General features: G+C 43.7%; 1 protein-coding gene across 3 annotated transcripts; it reads left to right on the forward strand.

Annotated features, from left to right (window-relative positions):
• Positions 1-1,474: 1,474 nt before the first annotated feature.
• Positions 1,475-26,757, forward strand: MOGAT1 (monoacylglycerol O-acyltransferase 1). 3 transcript variants are annotated; one of them, XR_011142938.1, is made up of 8 exons: positions 1,475-1,673; positions 12,114-12,292; positions 12,733-12,934; positions 15,623-15,797; positions 19,125-19,324; positions 22,787-24,591; positions 25,904-26,116; positions 26,431-26,757. XR_011142938.1 is itself a non-coding variant. In XM_009675724.2 (6 exons), exons 1-6 carry the CDS (start codon positions 1,580-1,582, stop codon positions 22,939-22,941), a joined length of 1,005 nt encoding a protein of 334 aa, XP_009674019.1. In that variant the 5' UTR covers positions 1,475-1,579; the 3' UTR covers positions 22,942-26,757. The 3 variants fall into 3 exon arrangements, 1 of the variants encoding a protein (XP_009674019.1); XR_694160.2 differs by having other exon boundaries at positions 22,787-26,116; positions 26,431-26,756; XM_009675724.2 differs by having other exon boundaries at positions 22,787-26,757.
• Positions 26,758-26,795: the final 38 nt, after the last annotated feature.

Below are 26,795 nucleotides of genomic sequence, written 5' to 3' on the forward strand. Positions count from 1 at the left end.
TTTGCGCGCAGGGCGGCCGCGGCCCGCAGCCCGGGAGGGTGTTTTCCCCGCAGGCGGTGCGGGGCCGCGTCCGCTGCTCGCGGCTGCGCGTGCCTGCCGCGCTCCGCTGGCGCCCGGCGCGGCTCCGAGCTGCGCTAGTGGGAACGCAGCGTAGTCGTGTGGGGTCACAAAGCAGCAACTGGCGTAAACCGGGGTGTTCTCCGTTAGGCTGAGGTGGGCACCCCCTCTTTCATTTAACTAGTTGTTGCCTGGCGGACTTGAACCGCAAGGAAGCGTAAAGGCTCGATACCGCAAGTCAGTGTTGAGCTCTGTGCAGGAAGTAAAGTTTGGCTTTGTCTACGTGATAGCAAGCTGATATCAAGAAAAAATCAGTTTTCTTTTACATGAGGCTACCTGTGCAAATAGAGCAGTGCTGTTTGCCAATTTGAGGGACAGCCCGTGTTAACTTAAATATCCATGCACCTGTCTTTTGCTCTATACAGAATAAGTCTCGCTTTGGATGCTCTTCCTTCAACTAGCAAAATGAGACTGGGGCATTTCCATTGTCCTGATGATTTAAATTGCTACAGCCAGGACAGTAACAGCTTCAAAAGTTTCTTTTTCTTACTGTATTCCTTTGCAATACTTTCTAATGGTGTTGCAGTTTAAATGTCAGAGGTGGGTGGAGGCTGAAATGAAATAGTTAAAACTGTAGTGTTTGGTACCATTTTAAGTTTATGGTCAACTTCTGGGTAAGCTCCTTAAAAAGTAGCTTCAGTGCAAGCTGTAGAGTATACGCTTGAAACGCTATTCAGAGCTCTGAAAATAAGAGATGGTGTCAGGTGCTCTAAGGAAAAGAGGGGTGATTACTTTGTGGTGCAGCTGCACGGATTCCACGTAAGAACAAGCTACATCCAATAACTCGACTCTTGAGACTTGAAGTTTGCAGCTTAGAATAATAAAGCCACTTGTATTTCAACTCATATTGTCTGTTGTAACTTATTTAAGGTGAAGACAGGTGGGTTTCACAATTGGCAGATAAGGCTGAGGCTTTGCTTGGGTTTGGTTTATCGCATCTGCGTGTGCAATGTGAGTAGAGGCTGCGTGTTTCTGTAATAGTTATTATCATGGGAATTTAGTGGGCATGTTCTGCTCAGCTTTGCTGGCGGGGTGTTGCTGCAGTCAGGGTGGTAGGGGCCGTCAGGGGTGACGGCTTTTCCTAGCAAGGTGCGTGTTAGCTGCTTAAATTGCCCGTGGTGCCGGACCCCTCTTGGGGCCGGCGGGCTCTGACTGCGGGTCGGTCGGAGCTGGTCAGGCAGAGCCGGGGGCTTCGGAGGAGCCTTCGCCCTCGCGGCGGGGCTCGTAGCCTGCAGCCGCGCCGCCGTACGCGGCGGGAGGGCGGGCGGCCCGCTCGGCCGCGGGGCTCCGGCGGGGAGCGGGGCCGGGGGGCGCTGCGCGGGGAGGGGCCGCGCAGGGGGCGCGGCCGGCCGGCCGGGGCGGGCGGCGGAGCGGAGCGGGGCGGCGGGCCGGGGCCGGCGGGTGCGCGCCTCTCCGCGCTGCTCTGCCGCCGCCTGCCGCGCTGCGCCCGGGCACGCTCAGCATGAAGGTCGAGTTTGCCCCCATCAACGTCCCCCTGAGGAGGAGGATCCAGACAGTCGCGGTGCTTCAGTGGATCTTCTCCTTCCTCCTGCTCGGTAACAGCCTTCCTTCTTCCTCTGCTTTTGCCCCCACCAAGTCGAGGAAAATAATGTTTGTTTTCCCGCTCCCTGGTCCGTGGTGAGGAGGAGGATGCGCGCGCCTCGAGGCCGGGGCTTCTCTGCTCTGAAAGCTTCGGATCCCTCTTTCTCTTCTGCATTTACTCTTACTTTAGTTCCTTCTTACGGCATGCTCTGAACATGCTCGTGACTCTCTTATTAAAATGCCCATTAGGTTTCTGGCGACTGGCACCAACGCTTTAATGAACTTGAGTGTAAAGACCTACATGACTAATGCTGCTTTCATTATTGATTTTGTAAAATAACTTCGTATGCTGTAATTCAATAAAACTCTCATCTAAGTGGATGATAAAGACTAATAACTGATTAATAAAGATTGCTGTTAAATTGGGTTAAATCCAGCAGCTTCAGTAAACTTATGAAAAATGTCCTGCTTGCTTTAAGGAAGCGATCCCATCAATTTCGCTAAGTAATCTCGTTTCACTGTTTTTGTATATGTAGTGAATTTTCCTAATAGCTTAATAGACTCCTATCACTAAACCTTTAATCACAGCAGCAAATCTTATTATCTTGGTTAGTTATCTTGAATTTGATGAAATGAGTCACTTCATTTGATGAAATGAGTTAAGGTGAGCTGGGCCTTACTCCTTTGGGACCAGGTCCCTGGATTGTGTAAACTGGCAAGACGTTGTTGAATATTCTCTTATGGAACGCACTCCTCTGATGTATAGAGTAATTATTTTGTGTGTTATTGTCCATGCTTTTATGATTGTCCATGCTGTGGGATTTACAAGAAAAAGAAAGTGCATGCATCTTCCTTGCATATTCTTACAGATATGTTATCATTCAGATGTTGGTCTGATGCATTTCAGGGAATTGGTTTTGGGTGGCTAGAGCATAAATAAAAGTGAAGGAAGCATGGAAGGCATGAAGCACCATAGCAAATGTGTTCTTAGAGGCAACATAAAATGGTCAAATGCTAAATTACATGCAGCTGGAATATAAACAGTTCATGTTGGGGGCCACATTGCACTGTGTATTTTTTATTCTTTACTATTGGATTAAATCTTGGCGTATCCCATCACTCCAGTCTAATAAGAATGCAATGGATATTCAGTGGCAGTGGAAGGAAACAATTTTTATCCTAGCCTAGTTGGTAAGTATGCCGCTACCTTCATGAGAAGTGCGGAAAGTCATATCCTCTGCTTACTAGAAACAAATGGGCTGCAGAAAATCCACTATTGCTGCAGTTCAATAGAAAAAGTAGGCAGCTGTCTTCTGCAGCTAGCATAGCTTGTAAACCAATGTCAAGAAAAGTTGGCAAGGAAGTTTCCTTATGGTTGGTTAAATCAAATACAGTGAATACACATGACTGTGAAAGAAGTGTTTGCAAGAATGCTCTTTTTTTGCTGTAAATTTTTGCTGCTGCTAATGATCTGCTCGTGTTTTCATACGGGTACTTACCTTTAGAGCTATTAAAGGGGATCTTTTTGTTTTGTATGTGTATTCCTTCAATCATAGATCAGTAGGGATTGTCAGATCAAAAAATGTCACTTAGCACCAGGAAAATTTACCTGGTTGAATCCTAAATATCTTTAAGAACTGAAAGATGGGTTAATTCTTAACATCCTGGATTGCCAGTCAGTATGGGTGTTTCTTAATGTTTATCTGCTGAGCTAACAGTTTTGGAGAGATCATTTGCTTGTAGGCTCTTGAATTCAAAAGTGACGCTTTCAAATCATAGGAGGGTTATCCATATACAACTGAAATACTGTGTGAATTCGTCACAGGAAAGATTACATTTTTTTGAATTAATTCACAAATATCTTTATATGGCTGGAACTGGTTTATACCAAGCAGGATCTTTTGCAGCTTCAGTCTGTCTTATGTAAGAATATCTGCATGTGAAAAAATGGACAGATAATACCATATGATTTCTAACAGTTTATATTACAGATATCTTATAGTTATTCCAATTAAGCCGTGAATAAATAGGGTACTGACTTAGTTCCTAAAATTGTTTGTGTAGGTGTGTGGTGAGGTGCCATAGCTTAATAAAATGGACCAACAGATAAACAACTCTAAAAATTAGTATCTGGAGAGAGGAAAACTGAATCAGGTAATGATGTCCCTTAAATCGGGGAAGTGGCATGTGAAAACATGATTAGACATACAGAGTGAGCCACGAGGTTAACGTGGATCAATTACAACTTTGAATCCATAATGTTACTTGGATGTAAAACTCTGAAAAACTAGCATTAGTTGTATGTTCCTGGTTGTGACCCTTAACGGTAGCTAAACTGAGTGCGAAAAACACATTCAGTGTTGGTCTTCACCCCCTTCCTCTCCAGGGCTGTCCTGCCCGAGTGCTGCATGGTTTTCTGAAACCGAGGAACCGATGACTGAAAGTGCCCTCTTCCTTGTGTGCTGAAAGACTATGCACAACTTGGCCTGGAATATGTATATGCAATAGTTACTGTCAACTTGCAGTTGCTGATCACCATTTGTAGAAAGAGCTAATCAGTCAACTAAAAACGGATAGCTGCAGTAGGTAGCGCGGCACAAACAAGTTAGTTTTGCTTCTTTGTGCAGCTTGCTAGCATGGGCTAGGTCTGCACTTTGCACAAACACGTTGCTTCTGCTTCAGAAGGTAGGCAGAATAAACACGCATCTCCCTCTAAAAAGCCGTGTAGAGGTACACAGAATTTCATGAAATACAAAAGGGACCTCTTTAAAATTCTGAGTGCGAGTTCCTGTGCTTTCCTGCTCTCTACCTGAAAAAGCTGCCAAAGTTTGCTCTCAAGCAGAAAAAACAAGCTTTCATTGTAGCAGCAGCTCTTCTGCTGGTTATCCATAAAGATCAGAGACGTGACACCAGAAGTAAAAACGAATTTTGAAATGTTGTGGTCTATGTATAGGAGTTTGTGGGTTAGACAAAAAAAAGTGTCCATCTAAAAGTCTCCCACTCTGTATTATTTGAAACTGCCGTATGTTTTAGTCTCTTATGCACCCTGAAGTGCAACAAGTTAAAATAGTTAGGTGACGTTCCATGGAGGGGGGGAAAAAACAAAAAAGTATTTTAAAGGGGCTTGTTTCTTTAAAAAGAAAAGTGGGATCAGCCTGGATTCTAGAAAATGAAAGCTATTAAAATTGGAAAACAGGAAAAACATTAACTATGCTGTTTCTTGCAGTATTAAGCAGAAATCCAGAAAAGCTTCAGGCTGAAGTATAACTTCAAGTCATTAGTGTTTCACTGCTGAAACAGCATTTGAAATTCTGCAATTTTAGGGTACCTACTTTTCAAAAAAGAAGCTGAAAGAGACAAACGTGATAAATGTAGTCTTATGTCTGTAATTACTGTTACTAGAGGTACATTGGCTTGGCCAGCTGGTGACAGTCCCAGGGCAGACCTGGCCAGTTCGAAGCTTGGGCATAGGCTGTATCGTGTCTGCCTCCGAAGCTGTGTGTCCAGGCGAATCCCGGACAGAAAGTCACCCGGAGAGATGAAATCTGAAAGCCTGTAAGTACCACCAGTCTGCCTGTGAGCAACAGCAAAGAGATTAGATTGCTTCCGTTTTTATACGTTAGCTTTCACAATAAATATACCCAAAAGAAATTGTGCCTGTCTATGAATTCAGCTGGTGTCAGTCGCTGTTGTTCAGCTTGCAGTCTTTGTTTTTAGGCTTGGAAATCTTTCTTAAGCGTCCTGACTGAAAGCCCTTTAGCAACAGTTAATAGTACGTCTGATATCGTCCTGTTAAGCACCCAGCGTGTAGGTGTTTCGGTTCGCATGCAGTAGCCGATTGGCGAGGTGCCCTTACTGTGTGAGGCTGCTGCTCAGCTGAGCTGTGCGCCGCAGCACTGCACACGTGAATGACGTTCAGTTTGTAGCAGTCAGGGATCAATACCTGGGCAAATGGTTCATTTCAAGCCAAAGCAATTTAACCGAAGAACAATCGATGAATTGCTTTGCAAGTGTTGTAGTTTTTTGGGTTTTTTCCCCTCTCTAATCTGCTCTCTAGAAGACATGACAGTTCATTGGACAAAGTAAAGCTAGCAGGCAAGCTGGCGAGTTTCTCCTCTGCCAGCTTCTATGGATCTGATGTAAAAAGGAATGCCGAAATTCAACGTGTACAGAATTAAATGCAGAATGAGGTAACTTAAGGGGTTTCTTGGTCCAAGCAACGAGAGATGGAAGCGAGAGAGAGCTTAAACTGTCTGCCAAGATCCCCGGGACTCAGTTTGCAGATTAGGCAGTGGCAGAGAGGAATGGCATCTCTTTTATGTCATACTTCCTAGGTCGAGCAGTGGTGGGGCCAGTCTCCTCCTTACAGAGGACCTAGGAGGTGATTGTCGTGCACGCACACAGGAGGGGATGGATTTTTAGTGTGTATTCACAGTAAGTCTAAGGGATTTAGTTACAGGTTCATGAGATTCTGTATTGACTTGTAAAATACTTAATAATACACAGTCGATGCTTAATAACAACTATACGCTAATATGTACAAGGCTGCAAAGTGACATGCTAAAGATATTGGTGTATATTAAAGTACATCCTGTTCTCTAGTGATTAAACTTCTGTACATGTAACATGTAGGATGAAGCAGTGCTAATTGGATTTGGTTGGAGACAGTTTTGAGTTGTGGCTCTGGCTTCCATAAAAGAACAGAAATGATGAGACATTTGCCAAGGAATGGGATATTGCTGCTGGAATAATACGTTTCTTAAGTGAAGAGAAAGGTGTGCTGTGTAATGCATTAAAGCAAAAAAATACCCCCTCCCCCCCAAACTTGTCATGATACTTAGTTATCTGGTGCTGACTTAATTCTTCAGCTGTAGCTGGCTAAAACTACCATCTTATTTCTCTTCAAAGCCTTCTTTAAAAAGCTCTTTTATTGTCTAAGAAAACTCGGCTAAGCTGCTATGATCTCTTCCTGGCAAGCTGGCTGATATTGCTACGTTGTTTTTGTCTGTCTGTCTGTCTGTACTCCTCTGTCCCTGACATTTATTGGTGGCCCTTGGGCAGGGACTCCTGTGTGATTACAGAGAATAACAAGAGTACTTACTGATGCTTGGTCAAGTAGTACATGCAGGAATGCTACCTTGGTTGCCTGCGTCTTCGGGAGGAGATTTAATCGTGTCTTTGTATGTATGTATGTGTGTGTGTGTGTGTGTGTTCCTCTCGAGAGTGAGAACAGAAAAATGGCTGTGCTGAGCCAGGCCAGGGGACCACCTAGCTTGGCGTTCTGCACGCGAGCGTCGCTGATAGGGGATGCTTAAGGAGGAATAAAAGAAATGGGAAATAGAAAGACTGATATATTCCCTGGCATGCCGTCTCAGCATTTGGTTATCAGTAACTTGGGGATTTACTTTATCCAGACCTCTGTCTCTAGCAGTCAGCAGTGCCCAGCTCTCTGTATCTCTAGTTAATCAGTGTTTGTCAATGGAAGGTCTGCTTAGCTGGGAACTGGAAGCAGATTCCAGAGTAGGTGAGCCTTTGAGCCACCCTCCAAACCTTTGCATCTGAGGGTTTGTGTTTGTTCTCCTAGTAATGTTGAAATTCAGCAGCCTTGGTAGGAATGCTCAAATATTGTTGTGATCAGGACTCCTAATTGTAACCAATAAACTGAGAAAGGACCTCTACTACAAGAAAGAGAGAGGGTTCGACAAATGCTGACTTCCTTGCTGCCCTCACTCCTGAAAATAGCTGCCATATGTTCAGGTTGACTTCAACCATTTCCTAGGGCGGTGAGCTTAAATAGCTTCCCAGCTTGTTTTTGGCTGGGGATTCTGTATCAGGCAGTAAGTGGCAGCAAGTTCCTGTGCTTCTGGTGGAAATCCGTACATAGACAGAACTGCACAGACAAGTGGGATCTAAGCAGGATAGCATTAACCTTACGGATTACGTTTTTAAAGAGACTTTCCATGTAAAAGCTGCAGAAGAGTACTCTGCAGGCGCAATGAAACTCATTTATCATTGTCTTGGCACATTGCTTCCTCTCAGGTGCTGCACGTGCGTGCTCCCGTGTTGTGACTGTCAGAGTTTGTTTGCTGGGCATGTTCTCTCATGTAAATTTCTGTTCTATTCTTTACAATTTATAAAAAATTATATCTATATAAAGTATTTATAGAAATTAAGGCTCATGCTTCTTTCTTATGAAAGAAGCCACTAGGCAGGGATAATCAGTTCTGCATGTCTTTCTGAAGATCTGCCAAAATCGACGTAGCAGTGTTACCTTGAGGGATAACAGAAAGGAAAAAAAATGTTCATCAGGGACTAAAACATCACTGTGCAATTCTCCTTCTGCGTTCCCTCCAATAGTCTGTTTCTCAAGCACCCAACTCAGAAGTGCTGCTGCTGCTCTGAAGCCTAAAGATGAGGAAGGGACTGCTCTGTTGTAGGAACGTCGCTGTGGTTATTGAAGAATATGCTGCCTTTCGTTTTCCCTCTGTGGCTATAGATGTAAAAAATGAGACTTTCGGCTTGCTTTTTGCCCTAAGCTTGTTTTATGTGTTTGCATGTACGTGTACTCGATGCCTAGAGAAATGTAAATGCTTAAAACCACATCTCTCCCTCTGTATTCACTAGAAAGTCAGTGGGATAATGATGTCCTCGTTATCACATCGTTTGTGGGACCAGGTTCAAATCCCTGAACTGTCGTGGCAGTCTGGGGCTGATTTAAGTGGTAGCAGCACAATGTGTTTTCCGACACAAAGCTTCGCAAAGGACTGCGGTTACAGCAGGACCTGCAGCATAGCTCGTTTCTGTCTGAGCTGGCTCGGTTGTCGAGCAGCCGAGGGGGATCTGAGCGTGAGCTATTTTATTTTACTTTGTGGGATACTATGGAGAGCTCAGTTTGGTTTGATTGATATCAGCGCTGGCCGCTTAGGACACGTCTGTGGTGGCTGGACGCGGTCTCTGCTCTGAGAGTAGCAGACAAACAATCTTGGGCTTGGTGGCCTTCACAGCAGGTATTACTCAGGCATTTTTGACTCCTTAGTAACTGCATGTGTGTTCTGCACTTAAAATTCCTGGATCACCCTTATTTTCCCACTCAATGTGCTTGTTTCCTTCTTCCTCTCTCTGTGGCATTTAGTGTTTTATGAATTTGGTGCCCACGGCTGCAATCTCAGAGCCTGTTTAATGAGTGAAACATCAGGCATTCAAACGCTATTGGTCAGGATGCTTCTGGTGCTGCTACCAACGCTATTTATAGCATTTTTCAGCCATTTCTCGCAACAGATCAGTATCTCCATGTTATAAACAGGGTAATGGAGGAAAAGGGATGTTAACTGACGTGCTCAACGTTGACTGGTAAACCAGATGTTGAGTCCCACGGCAGTGTATTCTCTTCTGACGCCTATTGTTTCCCTTTTTCCCCATTGTTGCAATACACCACAGAGATATCTTCAAAGCTTCAATTCAAGCTCAAGCAAAACGATGGTGCTTACAGTGTGTACTGGAAGTGTATCCAAACAGGCAAGGAGGATACAATGAAGTGACAAATTACAAGTCATTCATTGTTTGCCTGGAATTTGTTTATGGACCTAAGTAAAGCAGTTATCACTTATGTACTCACTGACTTCCTCGAAGGAGAAAACACTCTTTTTGTGTTTATAGGCTCATTGGTTTTGAGTCAACGATGTTTAACTCATCTTGCAGACTATTAATGCACCGAAATAATAAGGAGTTATGGTAATAGGAATTTGTTTTGCATGTCTCATTGCAAATGCAGTAATAAATGGGCCTTGTCCTGCAAGGTGCTGACAGCATGCTAACCTGTCCAGCACCTCACCTGCACTCAGGCACATGGGATCTAGCTCTGCTTTAGCTAACGCAAAGCAGTGAGTTGTTTGATCTCCTTTGTACATTTGTCCGCATAGTATTAAATAGTGCTGTCCAGCACTTGGCGTAGCTGTTTTAATTAGCTTTTGCATCAGTGATGCTTTGATCCATAGACCTTTCAGCTATTTGGCTAGGAAACCAATACTAAAGAGCCGTGTGAGTCTGCCCTGAGCCAAGAGTCCTTCCAACAAGGAGACTAGGGAATGTTTTTAACATACCAAGCTTTTGCATGAACACGAGAAATGCATCACTTACTGCGTTAAAGAAATTATACTTATTCAACTTCAGAGTATTAACCTTGGCATCATGTTGAGATTATGATTCCTAGAAACTTCTTTAATTTCAGGATCTCTTCTTCAAATAGCAGATATTAATGACTTTTTTCAAAATATTTGTATTCCCTGTTTTGAACTGTTGCCAGTGTGGGCTTCCCAGCGAGTTCTGCCTCAGGAGAAGTGAAAGTTAATGTCAGATCCTTCGCCCATGTCACGTGTTCCACTTTTAAAAATGTTCCCTGGAACTCATTGTTGCAGTTTGTGGGAGCTTCTCACATTGGCGTCACGGGTCTGTGGACCTCGGTTAGCTGTAGTATCTTTCTAGAGCTCTTACAGAGGTGCTAGTCTGTGCAGGGCTGGTGTTGCCTGTTTAAGCAGGAAGCAAAGTGCTTTCATAGTGATGGTACTGAAGAATAGGGTATCCTTTAAACCAGTGGGGTTGAGCATTGATCTCACTCCTGTTTTTGCTTATGGTCGTTGCCTTCTCCTCCCTTCTCTGCAACAAGTGAGATTCCTTTTTTTCCTGCTCGTTCGCTACCAGTGATGGGAATATTCATCTTTTTTTTCCTGCTCGATCAAATCAGCAGCTTTCCCTGCTTTGTCTGCTTCTGCTGGATTCTGGTAGTTCTCTGTTACCCTGTGATTGTCCATTTTTATTCTGAGGACACAAACTAGAAGCAAGGGCACGTTGGAAGAAGTTCAGAATAATAAGTATTCACATTGAAGGAAATGCAAGAGTGCAAATAAGCCCAGTTGAGCTCTGTTTTTCAGCAGCTAGAAACTGCTTAGTACAGCCAACCTGCTGTGAGTTTTCCACTCTCAAGTAATTTCTGCTAGGAAAATCTTCAATGAAGCTGAACTTAACTAGGCTGAATTGTTTTTACTCTTGGTCCATCTGCTCATTTCTATGTTTTCTGCCAAAGTTTACATTGCGTTAGCCAAATTATTGACTGATATACTTCTGTTGCTCTTTACTCCACTCACTTTGCAGATGTATTTAGCCTGATACGTTTCACTGATATAACCCCTTTTAGGAGGTAACAAGATACTGTCCTCAAGAAAGCCAGTCAGGTGTGGGACATACAAAATACTTCATTAAAACTGGCTTGTAAAATGTCGCAGAGCAGCGCCTGCATAATACAACGGTGCCTGCTGGGAGTTCTGGTGGAGACTGGATCAGCATTTGCTAGCTGTTGTGTAAATGAATAGATGCCTCCAAAGCCCAGGCTCCCTAACAAGCTTAGGGCTCGGCGTCTGCTGAGTTACTCTGATGCACGAGGCTGATGGTGCCGGTTGATCAGGGGAAGCTGGAGTAACCAGCCTGAGGTGGGGCGAACCGCGGAGCAGGAGCAGCAGGTGCTGGCTGTCCCTGGCTCGCGGCGCAGCTGCTTGACCTGCTGCGAGAGCGCAGAGTTCGGCAAGTCCTGCAAAGGCCGTGTTCCCACAGATGTGGGATGGGAGTTTTCCCGAAGAATTATTTTAGGATTGGGCTCCCAAGTAACATGTTCTGTTTAATCAAACACTTTTCTCCCCCGCCCCCGGCTTTTCGAAATGTTTATAATGCACTTCCTACCTATCGGTCTTGTAACAGGATGTTACAGCTCTTATTAACCCAGGTCTGAAAGTAGCAGGAGTTAAAACTGCTGTCAAGCTCCCATAGAAACAGTGAGTTTCCACTTAGGGTGGTGTGTTTAGAGACTGAACTGGAACCTGCTAGTGTCTTGGCCTTGTCTAGTGCATGTCCTTGCTTAGTCACAGGGAGTCAGAACTGTTATCCCTATTTTATAGACTGAGAAACAAAGGGAAAAGGATTTGCCAAACACCACTCCCCCTAGAAAAGAGATCTTGCTGCCGGCTCCTCTCCCCTCTTTCCTTCCCCAGCTCAGCTCCCCTCTTCTCGCTCTCTGGAGCGTTGCATCCTTGTTGGTGAGCGCTTGCTGTCGTCTTCTGTTCTGTCTTGGGGAAGCCAGCCGCTCTGTACCGAACGCTAAGCGTTCGCCCTCACCATGGGGAGAAGCCAAGCATGTTGGTCCTCAGCTCCTGCTTTTCTTCTGCTAAAGTAAACTGGCATCATCTTAAGCTTCTTCATCCAGCTGCATGGTAAAGAAAGACAGACGGACTGAGGTGATACCCTCTTTTGCAGTGGAACAGTCGCACAATGTGGAATAACCTAAATTCAATTTGAATGCATTTTGAACAAACATCCATAATAAAAACGTCAGGGCTGGGAATTCAAGGTTTTGCAAGGAAGCAGTTATGATTAATGCTCCTTATGGTTTCCTGTTTTGTCTCTTGTAGCGGAGTTTTGCTGTGGGATCTTTGTAATCTTGATTCTGGGCAAATTTTGGTTCGTCGCTGTCCTATACTTGCTGTGGTACTACCTCGACTGGGAAACGCCGTGCACCGGAGGGAGACGGTCTCACTGGGTCAGAGGCTGGACTGTTTGGAAACATTTTAGGGAATACTTTCCCATTAAGGTGAGTGTAAGGTTCTCACCCAACTGTAAATGTTTGAACAGAGGCAGCTAGAATAGCCACGAACGCCGTCAGACATCTAAGACTCATCTTTGGTAAAATTCGAATAGTTACTTCAGAGTGAATTGGACTTAAAGCACAGGGAGTCTGAGATTTAGCAACAGCAAGGAGGGGTAGGAGTTGGTTTCCACTTGGTTTACTTGGTCACAAGATAGTGCTCCAGTGCAGTAAATGTTACAGAAATGATCGTTTGAGATAGATCTATTTATACTTACTTTGCTTAGGTGTAGAATAGGGCAGTTTAAAGCGCTTAGAAGAGGGAAATGAATTGTCATCAGTTCTGTATCCTGCCAGTGTGCAATCTCCATACTTTGTTATTCTATGTTTAAAAGTCCATATGCTATAGAAGTATTATAATCTCTTTGATCATCTCAATTTTTCAGCTTATAAAAACTTCAGATTTGAATCCAAATCACAACTACTTGTTTGGCTTTCACCCTCATGGGGTACTGGTAGCTGGAGCCTTTGGAAACTTTTGCACCGGGACAGGTTTCAAGAATCTATTTCCTGGGATTACTCCGTACCTTCATATCATGCCCATCTGGTTCAGCTGTCCCTTCTTCAGAGAATACATAATGAGTGTTGGTAGGTAAAAGCAGAATGTCTCAGCTGTTGCTCTGTATTACAGCTTCTGCCTAAAATGTGGCGTCTGCTCCTGTACCTGTCAATGGTAAATTGTTATTTCACTTCAGTTAGAACAGCACTGACAGATTTCAGTAAAATTTCTCATTCTTCTATTGCCTCATAACTGGCAGTTGTAATACAGCTTTTTTTTGTTTTTTAAATTATCTAATGCTTCTAGATATGGTAAGAAAGGTAGGAAAGGGAGTAGGAACCAAGGTAGTCTGTGGCTGAGTGGATTTGCATCTACTGACCATCTGCCACCCGACAGAGAAGGGGAAAAGTAGCCTCCAACAGCCACAAGCTCTCTCTGGGCTATTTGATGAGTACTGTTTTCTGCAGCTTCATCTCCCTTCTGCACCCAGCTGTTTCCTGAAACCCTGCTGTGCCTCAAGCCCTCTCGCTGTGCTCCAGGGCCTTACTTTAGTGGCTGTTGGGCAATTACCATTCCCTCGTCCTGCCTTAAATACGTGTTGTGAGCGTGAACCCTTTCAATGGTTCTCCAGTTGGGGAAATGGTAAAGAGGCTTTTGGGGCTTCTGGGTTTAGGTGTTGGCCGGGGCTGTGTTTCTTAGTGCTGCCAAGCTGTTATCATGCACAGAAACAACCTTGACTTCAAGGAAGATTCTCCGGCGGGGAAGTGAGGCATGGATGGGGTGTAGGTTCCTCCAGAGCTGTTGATAATCCCCAATGCTGGTTCGTTTCTCTGTTTGTCCCAATTTGTTTGTTTGTTTGTTTTTTTAAAAACAAACCTTAAAATGACAGAACACACACTGTCCATACAGTAAATGGACTGCTTGAACTTGCATTTCTATGCTAATAGTCATACCATTAGGCTTTTTTTTTTTCCTGAAAAAAATGCTGTTCTCACCTTGAACTATGAGACAACAGTACTAGCTGCCAGTGACTTACAAGAAGAGGATGTTTTGGAGTATAACACTATTTAGTCATTGCACAATGACTCTTGAAAAACAAATTGAAGATAATCTCTTGCCTGAGAAGCTTAAAGTCCTTCTCTATGTAATTATCTTTTCAGTCAGAAGTTAATTACCTACTTCTGATCCATATTTCAAACTTGTGTAATCGTGATGGTGATGTAAACTCTAAAGAAAGAAACTTTTTTTCCCTCTGTTCTGTGCAACACTTGTCATAAAGGGGTCATACTCAACTCATTGTTGATACCCCAGTAATAACAACAGATAACAAGAACATGTAACGGAATTAGGACTAGTGTCCCTTCACAACGGTTTAATACAGGAGTTATTTTACTGAAATTCATTGAACTACCGCAGTTGAGTAAGTACGGTCAAGACAAATTTGGACAAGACCAGATTTGGGAGACAGAGATCTAGCTGTCAAGCCTGACTTCTACATGAACGCTGTAATTTCAGACAAGCTATTCAACCACTCCATGCTTACAGATGTGCCTGGCGTTCAGCTCAGGTTAGTATCAGGACTGCAAATCCATGTATAGTTTAACGTCACGGGAGAACGTCCTTCCATGAGAATGTTATTTTTGAGGGTTTTTTTCAGGTCTACAAAGTTAAGGGATTGGTAGTGATGGAAGATGACAAATTTAAACATGGCTCAGCCTGGAATTGAATTTGTTTTTGCCATGTTGACTTGTAGAAACAAATATTTACCTGCTAGACAAGAAATAACTGAAGTAAAAAGCATACTTAAGAAAAGTCAGCATCCTAGCTTGTTTTTGACATGTATGCAGGTGACAGAGCAGAGTGGACCTTCCATATAGTACTGGTTATCAGTAAAATAATAAACTACTTATAAAATCTTCGTGTTACTGAAAGCTGTGCTCCTATTGCGTTATTTTTTGGCTTTTGGGTAAACGGTATCAGTATGAGCCTTGCAAGTAAATCTAGGGCACAGAGGAACTCTGGAGAGGGTCGGAAAGGTACCAATTAGAAAGGGGATTTTTCAGAGGGCCGAGTTCAGAGCAAGGGCCAAGCTGACGTTAAAGGCTCGTGCAGCAGCCCTCCTCAAATTAGAAGTAGCTGTCTCAGCTGGAATACCAGGAGAGCTTCACGTTCTGCTGTTCTGGCCTAAATAGATTTGCGACTGTCAGATGCTGGGTACTAGACGAGCAGCTGATGCAGTCATTGGGAATCGTACAACTGAGCCCTTTCTGCTTCTTCTGACACTGTGGTCCCCCTGCCTTAGGTGGAGCTGCTGTATTATAACTTTGGAAAGAGTAAAAGGGATCGGCTTGGCACTGTAGACCCTTGTTTAAGTTAACAAGTCCTCTGTTTTTTCTGTGCATTTGTTTATGTACACCTGCTTCTGTGGTGTTGGCTGCGGCCTCTCAATATCTGCTGCAATTCAACTCTTTTGTACTTGGCGTAGGAGCCTCTCCGTTAAGGAGTTATGTTGGCAGAAGAGCCTCCTCTTTCCTGAAGATCTCAGAAAACTTCTATGGCAGGCAAGCAGAATTTAGCTCATCAATGGGAAATCAAAGGACTTACCTAAGACTAAATCTGTTGAAAAGTTAGAGGTTCAATCCAGGCTTTAGAACTGTGTCCTGTGCTGTAATTATTTAGAAACATCATTTAGATATCATTTACAAATATTTCTTAAATTCCACTGTACTTTTATGTGAGGCTCTACTGAGCTGCTCTTAAAATGTTTGCCCCTGAAGGAATGGTTTCGGTATCCAAAGAGAGCGTCTCATATGTGCTGAACAACGATGGAGGTGGCCACGCGTCTGTCATTGTGATCGGAGGAGCAGAGGAGTCTCTGAATGCACATCCTGGAAGTTTAACGTTGAACATCCTCAAGAGGAAAGGTTTTATTAAAATGGCCTTGAAACACGGGTAGGTTCCCCATCGAGGCTGTTCCAATAAGCATGCTTTGAATATAGACTGATTCATAAATATAGCGTATACTATATATAGTGAACTCATAATTAGAGTCTGAAAGTCATTTGTGTATGAACATGCAGCTATCTGAAACTGGAGCCAGTTTCAGCATCTAGATCCAGTCTGGGAGTGTTGAAAACTCCTCTTTGCCTTACATAACTTGTTATCACTAGGTGGAAATATTAACATATCTTGGTTATTTGTTTCTGTTGTTTTATATTGCAGTAGCAGAAAAGTAGTAATTGTGAAACAATATTAGTAAGCCTTGGCTTTTGTTACTGAGTGACTCAGGAATTGTTCTCTGTTCTGTAAATTGAAGTGACATTGAAATAGTATTTCCATATCATTTTAAGCAAAAAGGTTAGAAAGCTAGGCCTTATTTTATTAAATCACTTAAAAGTATAGTCCAGAAAGATTTTTCATCTTTATTCTAAAGACTTTCTTTTGAAGCTCGTTATTTACAAATGTAAGTTTCCTGGGAATTTGGGGTGTCAGTCTCAAAGAAAAAATAGTTTATTTTTTACTATCAAAAATCCATCAGTGTGTTACTAAACAGAGCTGGTATTAATATCTTTTGAGTGATTTACATAATGAGCTATTGTGTTTGTGCTGGACTGTTCTAGATGCCTTCTATATTAGAAATATTGGAACCAATGACTTGTTGCTGCTAAGTTTTCTAGATGGCTCCCAGGATTATACATTGATATGCTAAGCAATAGGAGAGGGGAAGGAAGCAATTAATCCTTGGCCAAGTCTGTAACAGTCAGTTTTTTAACTATTAATTAGAGGAAAAGATGGCTGCTGAGAAGAGCTGTCTGTTTTCAGCTAGGCTGCTAATCTCATTTTTTCTCCTAGAAATTAGTCAGTGTTAGACGATTCCAAGAGGTTTTTTTTGATACGTTTCCATAGGAGTCCCATAAAGGACCTGTTCTCCTATAGAAAGTAACATTTTAGTCTAATTTGTACCCAGAAATAAGACTTGCATATTTGAACTGGGACTTAAGTGCCTAAATGGGTCTTTACTCAGTCCTTGTTTGCCTGCTGATTAACCCAGTGGGATCCTATGCCCCATCAGTAGTTTATTCTTTTTTACCATAAGATTTACAAAAATATTTAGGTGCTTATTTCTGAGCATGTCCAGAAATCTCTCTGATCTGACAGATCACAAAAGCTGGTGGTTGTCTCTCATGTAAGCTGATTTGCATTGAGAAACAGGATACTCCCTTCTCTCATGGCCTTGATTTCGAAAGCAGCCCTAACGTGGGCTGGCGAGTTCAGGGCGCTCGCAGAGCACATGGAGGGCCAGCTCTTCCTTTATGAAGTCCTGTGTTTCAAGTGGTGGTCCTCCTCTTTTAATAAAGTGGCTCAGTGCTTAGGGTGCTCGACTAGGATGAGGTGGTCACCTGTAGACCCCCTGTCTCGACCTGAGTGAACAGAAACGTACATCTCAACAGATCGTCTTAACCGCTGGTCTACAAGCTGTTCTGGGTCTGGGCATCTTCTGATGCTTTTGATCTGCAGCATCAAATATCAAGAGAGGAAGGGGCAGTGCAGAGCGCCGAGCCCTGCGCTCTCCGGCCCTGGCTCCTGGCGCTGCCGCTGCGGAGAAGCGCTGGCATGCCTCAGCTGCTCTTTTCAGAAGTGGTCTGAATATGTGTGCAGAAGTCCTCTGGACTTCTGGAAAAGACCTCTTGGCCCAAAGTAACACAGGTATCTGATACGAAGTGAAGAAATCATAAAGACGTAGATGATGAATCAGATGTCTTATCTTTAGTTTCGTAATCAGAAGTTACTTATTTCTTTGTTGCAACCTCCTACATAGTGCCCTGCAAAAGCCTTTAGTGTGCAGATTAAAACAAATCCCATAGTCTCAGGGTGTATACAAAATTGCTATTACAGGACAAGATTTTCCTGTTTGTTTTACTGTTGTAGTTAAAAATGGAGTATATACAGAGCTAAGCTTTCTTCCAGGCTTTCCAATGTGTCCTTTACAGGTGGCAGGGTGATAGATGAGGTGTATTTGAGAAAGCAGCCTTTGAGCAGACACCAGTCAGACCAGAGAGGGGAATGGTAGTAGTCAGGAAGCCAGTAGTGTGACGAGCTATGTAAGTGCTCGTTTTTTCCAAGCAGGCGGTTGTGATTGTCCGTGGCTCTTTCCAGCCTGCTCTGTCCTCAGCGCATCCTCCCCAGGCATTCAGGGCTCTTCGGTAATTCATCCTGACCAAATTACTAGCAATGCTGCTATTTTACAATTAGGCTTTTCTCAAAGGTAGTGAAAGCTGAATGGAGCTAAAATGTGGAAATTAAGACTTGAGCAAAGCAAATAAAACACCTCAGTGTCCTTCAGAGACTGGCTAGGATTCTTCTGGCTTTAAATAATCTTTTTAAGCTTAAGCTGTAGAATCTGTTTCAATGAAACGAAGCGTTCAAGAAAAAAATCCCAACATACTGCGGTCAGTTCTAAATATAGTCTTTTTTTTTTCTTTTTTCTTGTTGGAGACAACTGCACTGATTCCATCGGCCTAAGTAGTTTGTCCAGGAGGTAGCCAGCGCCTTTCTTCCCAAGACAGCTCATGAACTGAACAAAAATTCATTAAGCTGTGAAGGAGCCAAAGTGAATTAATTTAATTTATGAGGGTACAATTTGATCTCTGATAGTAACAGATTAAGGCTAGTGTTTTTGAAGAAGCCTGGAGGAAGCAGGATTTCACGGGGAGCTGGACACCAGGGGAGTTTGGCACTGGACTCGTGTCTGTGAGAATGTCTGGTTTGTATCATGTTTTTTGTGCTGAAATCAAGTGCGTGCACTACTCTGGCCAAAAGGCAGGAAAAGGCCAAGATCTGTTTCTGATGCTCCCCGGTCAGGAGCTTTGTCAGGTTAGCAACAAGGCTCCTTTGCTTGCCAAAGGAGAAAATGCAGTGAAAACCGGGGTGAACTTACTGAAATACTGATGGCTAAGATCATAGTTATGATTGTTATATGAATAATTATATATTTTTATGATTATGAATAGTCATTAAAAGTTGCAACAGGTAGCAACCAGCTAAATACTGCCCAGAAACTAGCTGCTAGTTGTGTGTGAAGGCCTAAATAAATAAATAACTAAATAAAGGTGGGGGGGAAAGCCAGCCAAAAGGAAGCTGCATTTCAGAAGAGCTGAATGCCTATTGCTGATGAACTCTAGAGCGGCTGGAGCGGTGCAGCAGTCTGCACGCTGCTGGTGTAAGTGCAGGGCCACGTGGGGTTCTCCAGCGTTCACCGTAGTTCTGGCTGTTTTGCAGGGCTCATCTGGTCCCAGTGTTTTCCTTTGGTGAAAATGAACTATTCAAGCAAGTTGCAAACCCCAAAGGTTCACGGCTCAGAAATATACAGGAGAAGCTGCAAAAGAAAATGGGCTTTGCTCTGCCGCTGTTTCACGCTAGAGGAATATTTCAATACAGTTTTGGCTTAATACCTTACAGGCAACCCATTCATACTGTTGGTAAGTTCCTTGTGCCTCTTCCACTGCTTTTGGAGACACTTAAAAATGTGTAAATGTGCATCTAGTACCTGTGTAAATTTGTAAATCTGTTCCAACAAAAGCAGTTGGCTACTGAGCATCCAAAGCAAGTATGTGAGACTAAGTTTAAAAAAAAATCTTCCTTAATTTCTTTTTTTTTTTTTTTTAACTTCCCATTCTCCCCCCAACTGAAAGGAGGGATCCCTTCCTCCCTTCTCCCTTTCTGTGCCATGCCAAATCTAGTTCTTCATGCACACTTCGGTCAGTGGCTCACATCCTCGGGACCCCTCAAGGGGCATCGAAGGGGCTATCCAGTCGGTGGCAGAGGGCTGCCGCAGCTCCCCTGCTCCTGCTGCAGCTCCTGCACACTGCAGTTATTTCGCAAGGTGCCCAGCGCCTTCCTTTCCTAGCCCTGCAGAGAAAAAGCCGTCGGGTGTTTCCAGTGAGACGGGGCAAGGCTGCCCCGGCTGGAGCTCCTGCTGCCGTGCCCGGACGGGGGAGAGGCCGAGTCCTTTCGGGGCGCCCGTTCGTAAATGCCGTTGCAGCTCCCCCAGGGGGTTTCCTCCCTCTCGTGCTTTTTGCTGTGGAAAGGTCCATTAATGTTTAGTGGAGAACATGCAGGCCATGTTGGCAGGCAGTTTGGAAGAGATTTTTTTTTTTTAACCAGGAGCTTTCATCGCTGGTCATCTTCCCTCTCTGGAGCGCAGGGGCGAACGTCTTTAGATGTTAGTGGCATTAAGTAGTGCTGTTGACAGCCACACTTTTAAAAAGTTAGGCTGGGTGTCATGCAAAGGCAGCAGCTGGCTGCCTGTGTAATCTGGATGAACCACTTTGAGCCAGACTCTGAGTGACTGAATGAAATCTGTCTGTGTAGAAAAATAAACAAAGCTGTTCTTGTATTCCATGTTGGACCTCCCTCCCTTCAAGGGAGGGATGCTATGGTTTTAGTTTGGAACAAATCAAAACATGTAATACAAAGTAGTAGTAGTAATTTATGTTAAATTTCATGTAGACTTGTATTTTTACTAGGGCATATATTTAAAAGTTTTGAAAAAGATTTGATTTTTAAAGCCCACCTTGTGCCTAGGCAGGCTACAAATGTTGCTTATTTGAAAGCCGAAAAGTTTTCCAAACACTGGGATGACAGCAAGGCATTTTCTGCACTTTTTCATTGGGCAGATGACATCAAGACTGTTCTGAGGCTTAAAATATCTTTTGCTTTGAAGCAAATCTTCATCACTGTTATATTTACTGCAAGGGCAGGAGTGTGCTCCACGGCTAGAGTACAGGAGCGCTGCAGATCAGCAAGGCTTGCAACAGAACTTGTTATGTGATCTCATGAAACCCCTTATCTATAGTGTTTCTGTTTCCTCATGTTTGAAAACCATTATCATGTGTCTGCATTCTTGGAGGGCCCCTCGGTGTGGCTCAATACGGCTCTGAGAGCAGCAGTCGCCCTAAACTCCACCCAAGCCGGTTAGCCGTGTTGGCAATGTGGGTCAGGTGACAGCGAGTTGTCCTCTTTCCGCGGCTGAAACTGAGCCCGAAGCCTCATTTCCTAAAGCGGAAGGACACAATTCACCAAAATTAAGGTCTCCGAGTGGCAGTGTTTTGGGCTGCACGAGTGAAAGTAATTTGATTTTGCTGAAAATTATTGCTGCTCTTCAGGAATAGAACCAGCTCGAAAACGTGGTATTCAGCAGTTCCTTTAAAGCTGCATGGAAAATTAGGGAGATCAGCACAGTTTCCAAGTCCACAGAAGAGCTCCCCTCGTAGGAGGGCAGACTGCTGCAGAAGGGCTGGGGCTCGTGCATGCTCCTGGAAATTCCTTATTTGATGTACAGTGATTTCATACCTCCAAGGTCTTACTCAACCCAGGGCTGCGCTCTCCCCCCTTGCCGTGTAAAGACTGAATGTCAGCACCGCGTAGGGCCAGAGAGCTCTTGGCAGCAAGAGCTGCAGCAGGAATCTGCAGAATCGGCCCCTTTGCAGTTGGCTATGCCTTCCCTGCCTTTTGTCAACACCGTCCCAGCTGAGGTGGCAACATCTGTTGAAAGGGATGTTCAGGTGCCTTTATCAGGCACCTGCAAATCCATTTAAGTCATCTTTTTACAGACTTCCTGTGTGATCTTGGCGAAGTCTGTTAAGCTCTCAGAGCTTCCGTTTACTTCCAGTGAAAGAAGAGCAGCTGTCAAAAATGGCAGTGACTGAATGACGTAAGGAAGACCGCGAGCGCGGGAAGCTGCTGTTAGCGTACTGCGGGCTTTTTAACTGCAGCTCTGCCCTCGGGACCCCTGCCGGATTCCCTTGCACCTTCACTCCTGGGCTTGCTCAGCTCGAAGGAGGGCAGCAGCAGATTTTGCGTAGTGCTTGACGCATGGAGTCGTTTAGGTGTGGGCAGTGTATGTCTCGAACATCTTAGCGGGGCTGGGGGTTGTAAGTGCTACCGCCCCCTGAGCTGCAGTAACTGACAATTTATGGTACAGGTGCCGTGAAAACCATGTTGTATAATCAGAGGATATCTATATTTCCTTTACGTGTGTTGGTATGGTCAAGGATATCCCTTATCTTCTCAGTCTCTGTCTTGCCGAGTACCTTCAGTATTCAAACCAGAACAGAAGTTAGTGAGAAGCTACAGATATTTTAATCGACATGTACTCTTGCACTTAATAAACTTTGCCTGTAGGGTTTCAGGTATTCCCCCTTTTTTTTTGTGTCCTAAACATGTCCTGAGCTGTAAGAGGTTCAGATTTCAAAACTAGCAACACCTGGATGAAATGCTGGTTTGCCCTGAGGGGTGGATGACAGTTTATCTTTGGTGCAATGCAAAGCATCTTCCAGCAAACACTTGATTTCTGTTATTCACCTGAAGAAAAGCCACTGACTGATATGTGGCCTGGGCAAAACGGGAGCTGGAGGAAGAGGAGAAGGCTGAGGCTGCTCAACGGGTTGAGACACAGAGTAGCAAATCAGCTTGCAGTTTCTTACTCCTCACTGTTACTGCTAGAGAAAGGAAGAACTGTAAAAAGCTCTGATTTATTTTACTGAGCACAGACCTACCCAGAGTGGTCCAGCCTGGAAAACTACAACTCACTAGGCATCCGTTAAAAATGTTTTAGCAAGACAGCCCCTAGCCCAGGGGATTGTACATTACAGTGCAAACTGTTCCTTCAGGTTAGAGCTAGCTTTCCATGTCTACTCTTTTGCGGCCAAAATGAAGTGATGAATTTTTTTTTTAATTCATTTTATCTGAACTCGAGCAAAAGAAAGTGGAAAACCAGACCCAGGGCTTATGTTTGTGGGATCAGGCCCAAGGTGAGAGAACTGTGCTGTGATTCTGTCACGTTCCTGGGAGCTGTGATGGAGCTATTACAAGAGGGAGGGTAATTTTACTTAAAAAGAGATGTCAGTGAAGCTAACACTGCTGCTGTGTTTAATTTGCAGTGGGAAGCCCCATCCCTGTGAAACGGAACTTGAATCCTACCACTGAAGAGATTGAGCAGCTACATGAGCTATATCTACAGAAACTAAGTAAATTATTTGAAGACCACAAAAGAAATTATGGGATCCCTGAGCATAAATCTCTTATCTTTGAGTAGTGAATTACAGTTTGTGATTACAAGGATCAGTTTGGAAAAAAATATTGAGTACTGAAAGAGATCTTTCTTGCAATCTATATTTTGCAACCTGTAATTGTTCTTGTGTGCGAAATAATTTTAAGAAGGCATTATTTGATTTTCATCTAATGGGGAAAAAAAATCCTTGGGGTGTGATCCTGGAGGGTTGTCCTTTTAGATTCATCTGCACTAGAAACACTAGTGAGAGACTCAGCACAGATGTGGTATGTAAAACTATAACTTGACCAGAGGAAATTGCCCTAGCATGAGATCACGAGCAGGAAAAGTATAAACCGCTGAAGTATGTAATTAGAAGTTAAGAGACTTACGAGCATGTATCAAACGTTGCCTCAAGTTGTTCTTTGAATATTAAAAAAACCCTACTGCTCTTCCATAGAAATGAAGTTTGTTTTCAGTAGATGGCTATTATGAACCGTTTACACGGGAATTCATGAATATTATGAGCTTTCTGCCCTAAATAAGAAATCAGCAGAAGTAATTTCTCCAACTTATGGAGCACACTAAGCTCTGTTGGAGGAAGAACAGTGTTGGGTTGTTCTGTGTGCATGCATTTGCTGGGTGGTGGGGAGCACTGAGTAATGTGACTTCTTTTTTTCTTTTTTTGGACAAGCTGTACTTGGGATCATTAGTTTGTAAGTTGATGCAGCTTGGTTTGGTAGTTCAAGTCTTGCGGGAAATGGCAGGCATAGTATGGGAGATGTTTACCAGTGAAGCTGTTAGGGGAGTCATGTGAACTTTGCATGTTATGCATATTCAAAATTACTCTTATGCTAAGTACTTCCACAGAAGGAAATGAAACCCACTTTGTTCAGTCTAGTTCTGAAACTTATTCAAGGAAAGTGTACTTGAGTTATGCCTCCCCCCCCCCCCATAGATGTGAATCCCATCTCTCCTAAGACCCACGGATGGGGAAGCAGACCATGAAGCTTCATTCTTTTTTCCTACTAGTCTGATTGAACTGAATTCTAACCTGCAGTTTCCTTATGTGGAAAGGTGTCCATCAGTGTGACACGGGTGTAATTACCAAGGCAGCTGAACACAGTGCTAAAGTGGAAACACTAGAGTTTGAGACAAGGTTTTGCTTAAAAGTGGGTATCTATTAAAAAAAAAATAGAAAACTTGGCCAACCTTTTTCAGTTAAAATGTCTAGGCCTCCAAAATGATGATGTGTGAAGAGAATTATAGTATTATATTTTTTATATGTGAAAAATTACTGTATCTGTAAATGCTTTCTATCTGCACATGGATTTTGTAGATCTGGATTTATTGAAAAGTGTGTTTTGATATAAGCAGTTTTGATGTCTGAATGTTGTATCGGTTAGGTGCACATCAGGCAGGATGTGCATAAGCTTTTTGGGCAGCCTGGGGCATCTGCAGCTGTGTCAGTTCAGCAGCAATACAGTCTGGAAACAGTGCTGTTGGCCCTACAAAGGCACTGGACACTTGTGCATGCTGGCCTCAAGCCTTCCCTGAAGAAATGTCGTTGTGGTATTTGGGGAAGCATTAGCACTCTGGAAAGAAAAGATCTTAGCAACATGAAGGTCTTCAAAGAAAAGGGTGGAAATAGCATGACTCCTGAGGACTCCTTGTGAGCCAAGGTCCCAGTGTTGAGTAAGTATTTGCCAGACATGGCTCATGGATGTTGGTCTAACCTGCTCCAAAAATCTTCCAGCAACTGAATGGTTTGCTTAGGAGGACTGTGTCTTTTAGTGTGCATCTGTCATTCAGGGATGACCAGTGCTGAGCCGGGGAATCCCGCTCTCACTTTTTCGAGGGCTATAGATGTCTTTTTAGGAGCCAAGATGAGAGCTGAAGTTCTTGATGCCTAGAGAAGTAGCTCTCCTTTCCCTGACAGACTGCTGTCAACATGCCCACAACTCATCTCTTCTGTGCTTTAGCTTTCTTGGTGCCAAATGTGCTTCCCTTCACCTTCCCAATGCTTTGCTGCCTAATAATGGCTGTGTGTGATGACCATGTACACAAAGAAAATTTTGAATGGCTTCCTATCACTTAGCAGAAATAGAGGTTTTTAGGAGTAGGGCTTGAGAAGAGGAAGTGCTATGACCATTAATGTTTGACATGAGCTTAAGATCAGGACTATTTCAGCTTTTGGAATGGCAAATGTGTAGGGATTCAAATATCACAGGTGTGGTACCTGGAAGAGGCCTCTAGGGTCCTGAAGGCTTTAAGTGATGAGCTCTGAGTAGCCATTGACCCATTTTTGTTTATCCAACTGTGTGAAACTTCCATCTGAACTTTTTTTTTGCTGCTTGCTCTGATGGGTAGTGCTTATGTAGTCACGAAAGACAGACGTGGAGTCCGTGTCGGACTGTGCTCTCCTAGATCACCTGATCTAATAAGATGTTTCCTCTCATACTCAGTCTGTTTTATCTTGTTACCTTATTGATATAGAAGCTCAGGATGTAAATTTTAAAGCCATAGTGTGGGGTTGAGGATTGGAAGTGTTTGGATTGTTGTTGATCAACTTAGCCCAAAATTCTAGGGAACGTGAGGATACTGATTTGAGGGAGGGATATCTGGTCCAGAATGTACCCTTATGAGTAGGCACACCTCTGAATATTCCGTGACAAAATTGTTTGTGGGCTCTAAATACCGTCATAACTGGCACAATTAGAACAAGTAGGAGTTGTTACTCTGGCTACTAATATTTTTATTGGCATATAACATAGGAAGAAGGAGAAAAGAAAATAAATTTTCCAGGCAGTCTAAATATGTGTTATTGCTCTGCGTAAACAGTTGGTGTGTAACTGCTGCACATTGCCTATGCTGGTCCTTTCATCCTACCTTTTGTTAAAAAACTTGCTATGCTTAGTGTATCTAGGACAGCACTATGTTTAAGTAGGCTATCAGTATCTAAAACTGATATGCACATTGTCCTCTAAAATATTTACCTTTGTGATAGTACCTGGATTTGTAAAACAGCCCTGCAATGCTGCATTAAAGACTGTGGACACTTCAGAGCCCTGGAAGCTGCAGCCCTATTGCAGGTAGCACCAGCCCTGATCCTACTGTTGCTGTGGCCATGAGGAAGCTTGCTGTGTCCTGTGAGAACATCAAAGCAAGCTTCAGTTGCAGTGCAGGCTTGACAAAGCAAGAGGAGGTCGTAGAAGGAATGGTGAGTCCCCCCTTCCCCCCCCCCCCCAAATCTATAATTAGAAGAATTGGGTATGGCTCAGGTTATTGGTAGGATGCCCACACCTATGGGGGCCTACTCTGTGGTGTGTTTCTCTTTGTGCCTTTCAATGGGTGTCAGTGGCCACAATTATGGATAGGCGTACGACTTGGCTAGCTTACATTTTCTCCCTAAGGATAGATGCCAGAGATGAAACAAGTACCCGTACCCTGTCACCTCCTACAGAAAAGGATTAGTAGTTGGTGCCTGCTCACATTGCATAGGGATTTCACCATGCTGCTGACTTCACTTTGCAGAGGTAACTCCAGGGAAGCAAGTCATCTAGTAAACGGATAGATGCCCTGCCTCTGTACCGTGCAAATACTGCCTCTCCAATGTACTGAAGCGGACCATGCCTGCCTGCTCCCTTGCGGATAAACACCTCTTCACCAAAATATGTTTACAAAAGCCCTTACACCTAGAATCAGTCCTCGAGAACTTTATTTCTTGAACTACAAAGCTTACTTTACACTCTTGGATACCTGTGTAACTTTTTGTGGTAACTGTAAAATACCAATTTCTGTTGTTACAATGATAGCCGCTCCTAGGAGGTGTGAGACAATAAAGCTCTGTACCAAAGTGTGTTTGCGTGTTTGTGTTGGGTGGGACTCAAACACTCATC

This window comes from Struthio camelus, chromosome 9 (assembly GCF_040807025.1).
Source record: "Struthio camelus isolate bStrCam1 chromosome 9, bStrCam1.hap1, whole genome shotgun sequence".
Lineage (NCBI taxonomy): Eukaryota > Metazoa > Chordata > Aves > Struthioniformes > Struthionidae > Struthio > Struthio camelus.